The 11,150-nt window shown below is 33.7% G+C and overlaps 1 protein-coding gene across 2 annotated transcripts in view; it reads left to right on the forward strand.

The window, feature by feature from the left end:
- The window catches only part of FANCD2 (FA complementation group D2), a 49,771-nt gene that overhangs the window by 8,725 nt on the left and 29,896 nt on the right, over positions 1-11,150 (forward strand). The window contains exons 7-16 of one of the 2 annotated variants that reach the window (XM_087924114.1): positions 1,081-1,133; positions 1,772-1,850; positions 3,654-3,778; positions 4,241-4,328; positions 4,695-4,799; positions 6,028-6,128; positions 6,341-6,449; positions 6,882-6,917; positions 7,072-7,215; positions 7,791-7,925. In XM_087924114.1, coding sequence (XP_087780240.1) covers positions 1,081-1,133; positions 1,772-1,850; positions 3,654-3,778; positions 4,241-4,328; positions 4,695-4,799; positions 6,028-6,128; positions 6,341-6,449; positions 6,882-6,917; positions 7,072-7,215; positions 7,791-7,925 — 975 coding nt within the window. Of the gene's footprint in view, positions 1-1,080; positions 1,134-1,771; positions 1,851-3,653; positions 3,779-4,240; positions 4,329-4,694; positions 4,800-6,027; positions 6,129-6,340; positions 6,450-6,881; positions 6,918-7,071; positions 7,216-7,790; positions 7,926-11,150 lie in introns of those variants that run through there. The other variant, XM_026721493.2, reaches the window with a different exon arrangement.

An 11,150-nucleotide genomic window follows, 5' to 3' on the forward strand; every position in this document is an offset into this window, starting at 1 on the left:
GTACTACAGACAAAATCAGTTAGATTTTGAAGTCCCCTGTGCATCATGCCCGGCCACATACATTGGACAGATCAATAGAAGAATAAGTACCTGCCCAGATGAACACAAAAATGCAGTAAAAAAGCTGGAACACACTTCCTCACTAGTCCAACACATGAAAGCCACAGGTCATAGCATCAACTTCAATGGCACCAAAACCCTAGCCACTATAGAAAACTCCAGCCACAGAATTATCAGAGAAGCCATAGAGATTGAAAAAAGACCTGAAAGCATGAACAGAAGAGATGATTCCACCAGACTGTCAATCATTTGGAAGCCTGCACTCACAAACAAAAAAATCTCCACACCACAAGCCAGGCAAACACCTGGACACAAACAGATCCCCCCTGATACCTCCAGCTCAAACACACCCCAACCAGGCACCCAGATGAAACCTAGCTTCTTAACAAATGATAACTGTCCATTTACCCGGAGCCAAGCTGCACAAAAGGCCTCCAATAAAGGAACATCATGTTGCCAGCCAATCAAGACACAAAAAGAGCCACAAAACAGACAGAAGATATTAGAAACACCAATCAAGCAGAACACAGCAAACTCCAAGACCAATAAACACAGACCAAGATTCCCAAAAAATCAGGATAAAGAAAAAACCCTTCTGGCACAGCAATAGGCTGCCCCAAATTTAAAACTGAAACAACTGTGGGGACCTGACTCACAGATGGACACAATACAGAAGCCTGATGATGGCAGATGAGATTCTGCCGAAATGTTGCTACAACTTTAAAAGCACAAGTACAATGACGTGGGAAAATTTCCGAACAAAGCTGAATATCATGCATATAAATACCTGCGAAAACTTAAGAAAACAAATATATATATATATATGAATAGATTTTACTTTTATCTTTTAAATTCAGGAGATAGAATTTGTCTTCTCTGAAACAGGATATCGCTAATGTTTTTATGTACCATTAACTGGTACTTTAGGAAAATTGTCTTGCATTATTTTGTACAAGATTTTGTAGACAGTGTAAAATGCAATTTTCTCAAAACACTTTTATCTTCTTTTTTTTTTTGAAGCCTGCTGTGATAAAACTGTTATTTGAAAAGCTCCCTGAATTTTTTCAGGAAAGGTAAGTAAATCTGAGGGAGATGGGCAGTTAAAAACTATGAGATAGATAGATAGATAGATAGATAGATAGATAGATAGATAGATAGATAGATAGATAGATAGATAGATAGATAGATAGATAAAAATAAATACCTTTTTGAAAGATATTTAAGGCAGAACATTGTCTATCAGGTAGCTTCTGTTTTTTACTGTTCTGAAATCCTATAAGTGGGATCTGATTTGCATTGAAGAGAAAAAAATGCAGTAGACTGGTGTAAATAATTTGTTTGTAGTTCTAAGCAGTACACAATGAAAGATTGATGTTCAGTTTTTATACATTCTGGTGTAAAAGGTCAGCTTTACATGGCAAAATAAACAAATAGACTGGTGAACTGTAATTGACTTTATTTAAATGCCCAGTGTAGATTGTTACATGGCTCAAAATAGTGTTAGTCAATCTTGCTAATGTTATTTATGTTATCAATGGTGCCTTTATTTCCAGAAAAAAGGCTTAAAGATATGGTGCTGAAAAAAGAAAATTTGGATTGTATCTAGACAGACAATTTATAGATTTTAGAATATAATTTGTATTAATAGTAAAGAAGATAGTGTGCTTGATCTTTTCTTCCCTGTGATTCTTTTGTCATTTTTATTTTTCAGTGTTGGCAGTGATGGATTAAATTTGCCTCGGCTGATTGTCAATCAGTTAAAATGGCTTGACAGGATAGTTGACAACAAGGCAAGACCAAATAGTAGACAATTAAAAACACTCAAGTTTCATTTTAAAATTCAGCTGCTGCTGGATTTTACAATATAATTTATGTAGTGCTACTTGAAATCACGCTGTTGAGAAGTCAAGGTTTATAATTGGGTTATAATAAAATATATATTTATTATGTTTGCTTACTTTGCTTCATTACAGAGATGAAGTTCATTGCATATACAGCAGCCTAAGTAATATAAAACCACTTTCCTGAAAAAAATTTCAAAATTAAAAATTCATTTTATACGGTCAAAAATGCAGCAGATATGGTCATGGATAATAGCTAGGACCTGCTTATTAGCAAAAAATATTTACCAAATTTCTCTTCTGACTAAATTGGGGAGATAAAATTACATGGTTGTACAGAGGAACAATTTGTGGGGCTCCTAATAGCAAAATCAAGCTTGGTATTATTATTATTATTATTATTATTATTATTATTATTATTATTATTATTATTATTATTCACAAAAATGACAGTATACACAGCAGACGAGATAACCATGCTGGATTTTGTATCACAAATCACTAGTCGAACACTTCCCAAGTGTTTAGGGCTGCGTTGATGTATTGGCGGATTATGCGAGCAGATCCCAGTAAGGTGGCCTTCTGCAGCTGACCAATGGTGATCTTGTCAGTGCCAATTCTTTTTAAGTGCTTGCCTAGGTCTTTAGACATAGCACCCAGTGTGCCAAGTACCACTGGAACCACCTGCACTGGTTTATACCAGAGTCTCTGCAGTTCGATTTTCAAGTCCTCATATCTGATGATTTTTTCAAGTTGTTTCTCGTTGATTCTGTTGTCACCAGGTATGGCAATGTCCACACTTTTTTCTTCTCCACAATTGTGATATCCGGGGTATTGTGTTCCAAAAAATTGTCAGTCTGTATTCAGAAGTCCCACAGTAGTTTTGCATGCTCATTTTTGACCACTTTTTCAGGCTTATGATCCCACCAGTTCTTTGCTACAGGCAGATGGTAGCTTTGACAAAAGTTCCAGTGGACCATCTGAGCAACTGTGTTGTGATGTTGTTTGTAGTCAGTCTAATCTATTGTCCTGCAACAGCTCAGTTTGTGATCAATGGTTTCATCCGCTTCTTTGCAGAGTCTGCATTTGTGGTCATCAGCAGTTTTATCTATTCTGCTTTGATTACATTCATTCTGATGGCTTGTTCTTGGGCTGCAAGAATCAGGCCTTCCGTTTCTTTCTTCAGTGTTCCGTTGGTCAGCCATAACCAGGTCTTTTCCTTATCTACTTTTCCTTGGATCTTTTCAAGGAACTGTCCTTTGTGCTTTGTTACACCATCTGTCAGCCTGAGTTTGCATCGATGTTTTTCTATATTGATTCTTAGTTTTTCTGCACTTTGAGCAACTTCCCCTTGTTGACCTCCATCAAAGCTGGTTCAACACTGTCTTTCACATAATCTGCCAGAGCATGCTTCTATGATGATGATGATGATGATGATCATTATTATTATTAGCTACCCATTTCACTTTGAAGCTATTTTATTTATGAAATTTATACACCATTCAGAGTCACTTTGGATAGTGACAAGGGCACCATATAAATTTAATGAAATAAAATAAAGTTTGGCTTTTATTTTTGTTTATAGCAAAATGTTTGTTTGATGATGTACTGTATAAATAATATATTTGTAATACATAATCAGCACCTTATGTATGTGTAGCATATATCTCCTGGCTTGTCAGCATTTTATTCAAGCAGTCACTAGAGAAACTTTTCTTGAATTTCTATGACCTCATGCTTTGTTACTTGTAGGATCTTGTTTCAATGATCATGCAGATGGTTTCTGTTTCACCTCCATCAATTCAACATGATATCATTACAAGTCTGCCAGAAATTCTGGAAGATTCCCAGCACAGTGAAATTGCCAAACAACTTAGGTAAATATGGTATTACTGTGTTTTACAAATACACTTCCTGTATTTTTATGTTTTCTGCCTTTTTCCAGCAACATTATGTCATTAATATAACATAGAATTAATAGAGACCATGTCCAAAGTAACTAAGTTGGTGAAAGGCCTGGAAATTTTAATACTCTATTATAATCCGTTCCTGCTAAATGTTAAGGAATACCCATTTAGAGAAATGAACCAATCTAGACTTTGGAATTGTTAGTAAGAACAGTCCAGGAACCAGAAAAGTAAGAAAAATCATAATACAAGAAAAAAAAAGGTTCCATTTGTTTTGGTATCAATAAAGCTGTTGGAAGCACCTTCCTGGCTTTCACATCTTTCTTGGAAAATCTCCAAGAAATAATGATGAGCAATTGAAAAAAAAAACCACTATAATATTGCAGTTTGGGTGTTTTGTAACTGTTAAAAGTATTTTTTCCTATTCTTTAGTTCTTTATTAAAGGAGAACATTGGGCTTACAGTTCCAGTCCTGGATGCACTTTCCTGTTTAAATCTTGATATGGAACTTCTGTCTGAGGTATGGAATCGCCTGTCAGGAATTAAATTTGCCGCAGTTTTGGAATCAGCCAGAAACCATTAACTGTTCTATCCTTGCATCCAGTGGAGGCAAGAAAGACACTAAGAGGCAATCTTGATTGCTCTAAGTTTTCCTTGTTAGAAGGATTGGCTCTGTTATCTGAAAGTTTAAAAAATTTCTAGAGCGCAAGATAGCCTTGAATTTCCTAGTTTTTTTTCTAAGTCTTTGGCATCAGTTTTATTTATTTTTTAAAAAATTAATGAGTTTTCCCTTAAAGTTAACTCAACATTTTGGGATAAGCACAAGCAAGGAGTATAATTCTTTTTCTCATTTTGACATCTGATCAAATTTTTGCTCTCCCAATAGATACGCCTGTCTGTCATGAGTTCAGTATCTGCTGTAAAAGTGGAAGATTTACCCATAATAGTTAAGTTTATTCTTCATTCTATGAAGGCCACTGAAGCAACAGAGGTACAGTATCTATCCTAGCCATCAAAGATGCTCTATTTGAATATTATATTTTTGGAATGAAGTTTTCCACAGTAAAATAAATATGGGAAAAGCGGCTTTATTTTTATGTATGAATGATAGAGGTTCCAGCGTTACCTCACATCTGAAACTGTTACCATTGAGATCATTTCAGATTACTTTAATCTCTCTTTTTTCTTACCTAGGCAGATAAGCAGATATTTTGAGTTTGATTTGTTTCAGTTTGGGTTATAATTTGTTATAGTTTGGGTTATAATTTGTTATAGTTGTCTCTGAGCAGTTTCTTATTCTATCACCTGTAAACAACATTAAAATCACTAGGAAGAAATTAGATAAATGACAAAATGAACGCAGTAAAATATTCCTATTTCAATGATCCATCTAATGTCTTATACATGCAGAAAGAATCATTTTTGTTTCCTCTTCTTCTGAAAGGCCTACTCAAGTAACAAGGCTCTGATTGCCTTCCCCAGTCATGCTGAGTCAACTTAAATTTGGGGAGTGGGATTACTGTTGCATGAAAGGGACCAATATTTGAAAAGGTTATCCCCAGGAACTGTATAGATAATTTTCTTCTTTACCTGGAGGGAACCTGTACTTCCTAATCAAGCAGGCAGAATTTACTGGGAGTTGCTTTAAACTTGAGGAAGGATGATTTGAACGTGAAATGTTTACAATCTGAAATATTTATAAGACTTGAGCATCTTTTTTGCATGACGGTACTGGACTAGGAAGACCCAGATTTTACTCCACCCACAGTCACAAAGCTCACTAGGTGACTTTGGGAAGTTATTCTATCTCACCCAACCCACATTATAGGGTTGTGAAAAAAAAAAGGAGAAGGGAGCATCATGCATGCTGCCTTGTGTTTCTCTTTAAAATATATACCTAATAATTAATGCATTATTTCTTTCTGCTGTTTCACTTATTAATTATTACAGAAAAAAATCTGCCAAGTTTTCTTAACAGCTGTGCAGAAGACATACTATACCACTTTTCTGTTTTTAATTTGATTGTCATGTGCATAAAATATGGAATATATATTAATTGGTGTTATACAAATATATGTTAAAAACTGCATATAAAAATATGCCATTGCAGTTTTGTATGCTGTTTCCTTCTGTCTTCCTTTTTCTCCTTTTTCCTAATAATCATTATGAATACATTGTAGTTGCCCAAATGAGTTTGAATGATACATACTGTCATGCAGGTAATTTCTGACCTTCGTAAGAAGCTGAACCTGGAATCATGTGCTGCCCTTCCAAGTATCCAGGCTTCTCAGAGTAAACTCAGCAGCCAGGCACAGTCAAGGTCTGTACATAGTATCGATATCTGTTTAAGTTAGCCTTATTCAACGACTTTCTGTGCCAATACCCAGTGCCTAAAATATGGTCAATCCAACAACTATAATAACACATTGTTTTAAAAAAACAAAAGTCTTACCCTTATCAAATTATTTTAATATTGTTAATGCTGAATTAATGTTTGCTGTTGTTTGAATCTACTCTTGTGCTTCTTTTCAGTCTATCTGCAAGCCAAATGAGTATTAACAAGGATTCTTTCAAGCTCCTTTTTGAAGTATTAAAGTCGGCTCTTAAATTTCAGAAGTGTGTATTAGAAGGTTGGATTAAGGTTAAACTTTTTTCCCTATTTATTTGCTTTTGCCATGCTCTCTCTTTTAAACAAGCTTTTATAAAGCTATCTTATGTTTTAGGTGTTTTATTTAGGGATTCCGCTTTCTTGTAAAATGGGCACTAAATGTGATCTCGATCTTTAGCGTTGTGCTCTATATTTCTGAGTTTTCCCGTGATGCAAAAATGTTAATAGTTGAAATTGGGACCTGTTAGAAGCAAAACATGTGTTCTGTCTTTTTGACAATTTAAAGTGCACTTCTACAATTTTCACTAAAAATTATCCCATTTTTCTCAAAGATATACAGAATTTAATATAATTTTGGCTATTAGCAGACCTATTCTGCTGAAGAGTTCTGAGGTTTTATTTATGTATGTTATGTAAGCAATTATTGAATTTCATAATGTGCATAATCTATTCTTCTTGTTCTAGGCTATTGAGAATATTCCTACTGCCTCTGATCATAAGGTAATCCTATTTAGATTCTGCACTAGCTGTTTTCTTTGTAGGCTTCTTATTGCATGAGCCTCTTAATTTTAAAAAACCATTACCATTATTTACCTACTTTTTATTTTGAATTTAATATTTGCATAATTAGCTTAGTACTTTTATTTTTAAAAAGGTCCTGGATATGATAATGCTGTTAATAATCTATGCTACAAGTACCAAAAACAAGAAGCAAATTGAGAGATTGCTGAAGAGTAAGATTCAGTCGGGTTGTTTGCGAGAGCAGTTGCTGCAGAATGCCTTCCGATATCACTCGCTGGTAGGTTCTTTGCTGTGATGCAATTCAGCACATTGGGTGGGTTTTCTTATTTTTCTTTCTAGATTAAACATTGCAAAGTTGGTCCACAAACCTGTTTATTTTCTCCACATGTTTGTAAATACTGTACTGCCATGAATCATTTAATCAGATAATGCATTGAGAAAACCACACCATTTTTGTGATTATGATAGATTTGGTTGTTGAAATGACTTTCTGCTTTCTCCATAAATATCCTGTTTTCCTGAAGAAAATAACAGGCACCCTTACCTTAAGATTCAATATATCATTAGCTCCCATAAAGGCAGAAATAGAATATTGTTCATCATCTCCAATAGATGAATTAATACCACAATCAGATGTTTAACAGCAAGATTGAACCTGGGTCAATCACTGGGACCAGAAGTTGACTCTTCAAAGCTCTCAGACTCATGGTGGAGCTCATCTTCAGGGAACTTGTTTAACTGATTTTGTGTTATCAGTAAATTTTGGAATACCATAAATATGATCAGCTATATGCATTGGAGAGACAAAGATACATTTTTGAAGCCCCTTTGGTCTTCCTTTTATTTTTTCAGGTTATGAGAGATCTTTTTCCAGCAATCTTGTCAGTTGCTGAGAGCTTTGTGAACTCAGTAGATCCTTGTGTTATCTCCTTTGGTAGCTGCATGTACAAGCAAGCATTCACGGCTTTTGATTCTTACTGCCAGCAGGTAACATGTACTTTTATTATGTTTATTTTTTTATACATAAGCAGTTTGGAATAACTCGTTTGCAAAGGAAAAGCAGGCAGCAATGTATTAAATAAGAATTAAATAATAATACATGTGTGGGGGTATTTTTAAAGTCTGTGCACATTTCTTTAAAAGTAATATTTCTGGCTCTAATGCAATTTTTTTTACCATTTTATACATTATCTTTTATTATTTGTTCACTTTGAGATTGATCAGTTCTGTGTAAGCTTGACTTTTCCCTTTCACTTAACTAATTAACTCTTCCTTCATTTACTTTGTGATTCAATCCCCAATTGTTCTGCCTATATGACTACATTGCCTCAATGTATTTTGTCCACTTATCATTCACTTTTGTTTCCAATCTAATTTAATCAATAGCCATTCAGTTTTTAAATCTCATCTCTTCTTGTTTTACCACATTCCTGTTATATTCAACTTATTTTTATATGTATCATTTCCTGATCAGTTTTTTCATCTTTAGCAAATATCCTTCCACAGTACACAAATGGATTACTACCGTATTTATCGGCGTATAACACGCACTTTTTCCCCCTGAAAATAGGGGGCAAATGATGTATGCGTGTTATACGCCAATATCAGGAGGCGGAATCCTCTTTAAGAGATCCGTTCCCAATAATTGCCTAAGCGGCGACATCGCGTCGTGACGTGATGTCAGCGCTGCGCCCGCCGCATATTTTTTTCCTGAAATTTCCCTCTTAAAGGGAATGCGTGTTATCACGCCTGTGCGTGTTATACGCCGATAAATACGGTAATTTTAATTTTTTAGCATTTACCTTTATACTTTTCAGTCATTCACTCCATGTTCTCTAACAAACAAATATACTTCAGTCTTTATTCACATTTTTTCACATCCGTACACTTTGCTCTATCATACATTATATCTACCATTTGCCGCATGTCATTTGGAATCTCAATCAACAACACATGTATCCACGAATACATTAAAAAAAAGAAGAGGACAACAAACATTGTTCTAATCTTCAGAATAATTCCATTCATTATCTTGCATACTTTACCTTCTATTCTACATTGTTTTTAACAGCCAACCTTCAATATCAGGTTAGTGCGGATAACTTTCTCTTATAATAACAGATTATTTCCTTCAAAAATAACCTTCCCCTGTTAATTCTTCTCCTTAGTGTTAGGGCTGATTATTTTTTTGCAACTATTTTTCTCTTTTTTTCAACATTATACAATATATTGTCTTCTTGTTTTGTTACAGATTATTAGATTATTCCGATTTGCAGTCATTTCCATTTCATCATTCCACCAAGCATTCTTTTTCTAATTCCCTTTTAATATAACTCCACATGTTTCTGTGTCACCTTGTTTTATCACTCCGTTCCAAGCAGCTTCCAAATTCACTTTCCTTATGGCCATCTTCCATTTATTCTATTACGAAAATAATCCTAAACTTTTTATGGGACTTGATTTTGTCTTCTTGCAGTCATTCTGTTTTCATTCTGCTTTCTGTTGTGTATTGTATATTTAGTTGGCCTCGTGTTCAGAATCTCTATGTATCTCTATATGTATCTTTTATATCTTTCGTGAATTCTATCAAATTATTCATGACTTTTGACCTAGTTTATTCTTTTTCTTTATCTACATGTATATGTATGTACGACTTTAAGAAGTATGTACTTAAAGTATATACTTTAACAATATAGTTGAAACAAGCATAATTTTTAGATAGACAGTACACATTCACCATTCTCATTATTTTTGGGTTTCAGAATAACTTCTTTCCTGTATTTTCTTGTCTTATACCCGTTCATCTGTTCATGTCATCAAGACAGATTTTTTTTTTTAAATAAAGTTTTATTTGGGTTTTCACATATACAAAATACAAGTAAAACATCTTTTTTGAAAATAGCATGGTTCCAGGTTGAACTTCTTTATACAGACACAAAACTCAATTTCATGCTCCTTTTTGTATTCTATTCCATATCTTATTACTATTCTGCATTTTCTATATAGTTTTTTCCCTCTTTTAATTTTCTCAATTTTATTTTGATTATCTCATCTCAATTCAAATCATATTTATACTTTTGTCTGTTCTGTTTCAATTTCATATTATCTTTTCTCATTAAACAAATTTTCTCTTGTAGTTACTAATTGGAGTGTGACACCTTTATAACTTTTAATTTTATCCATTCAACTCTTATTTAAACTTCGATATATACTTTAAGGTTATGACATTCAATATAATACATAACTTCCAATCATATTCTGCTTGGTACATTCTTATAATACATACTATATTCTTTTAAAAAAAGAAAGATTATAAATATATGTAATTATAAACCCTCATTCCATTCCAGTTCAGTTCTATCATTAACAATCATTAAAATCTTAACATCTTTACACTTTTTTCAATTAAATATCATACTTCCTTAAAAACACATATAATCTCCATAATTAATTTTTCCCTTATTTCTCTTCACATATGTTTTATAAATCATTAAATATACCTTTTGTTACATTTATTTATTGACAAGCATTCCACTGAATTATGATAGCTATTTTATCAGACATTTTAATCATACACTGTTTCATATTTTCTAAAATTATTTCTGCTTCTAATATAACCATACTATCTTACGCAGAATCCCTTTTTCCATTAAGTTTTCACCCATTATCTTTAAATAGGCCCTGTTTCTCTATATTTTGCTTCTCTCCTTTATAAGTTCTTTTCCTTTATTTCTTCCCTCTCATCTTCTCCCTCTCCTTTTTACCCTCTTGTCTCTCTACTTCTAATTCTCTCTTCTGCATTTCCCTCTTCCGTTGTTTTCTGATTTTTTACTTATTTTTCCCTCTACTCTTTTTCTGGGTTGTTTTTCCCAATCTTAAACTTTCCATTCTCTTTCCCCCCTTTCCTTTTTTTTCCCCACCTGAGATTACTTGTTCATTAAAGATGGCTTCTGCTCTGTCCCAATCTTCTTGTGCTGCAGGCATTTCTTGTTGTTTCTCATAGTTCCAAATCTCCATTTCCAAGAACTGAAATACGAAGCCAAAAGAACCTCTCCCTTCTTGTGCATCTTCTTTGTACTTTTTAAGTTCCGTTTTGAGTTCTTCTAAAAATGGAGCCATTTTAAACAGTTTTAAACAACCACCTGATTGATTTTAGTCATTCAAAACAATAACCAAGAATCCAGAAATCATCAAATAATCCAGATAGTCCCG

This window comes from Pseudonaja textilis, chromosome 2 (assembly GCF_049901715.1).
Source record: "Pseudonaja textilis isolate UNSWEBS1 chromosome 2, rPseTex1.2, whole genome shotgun sequence".
Classification (NCBI taxonomy): Eukaryota; Metazoa; Chordata; class Lepidosauria; order Squamata; family Elapidae; genus Pseudonaja; species Pseudonaja textilis.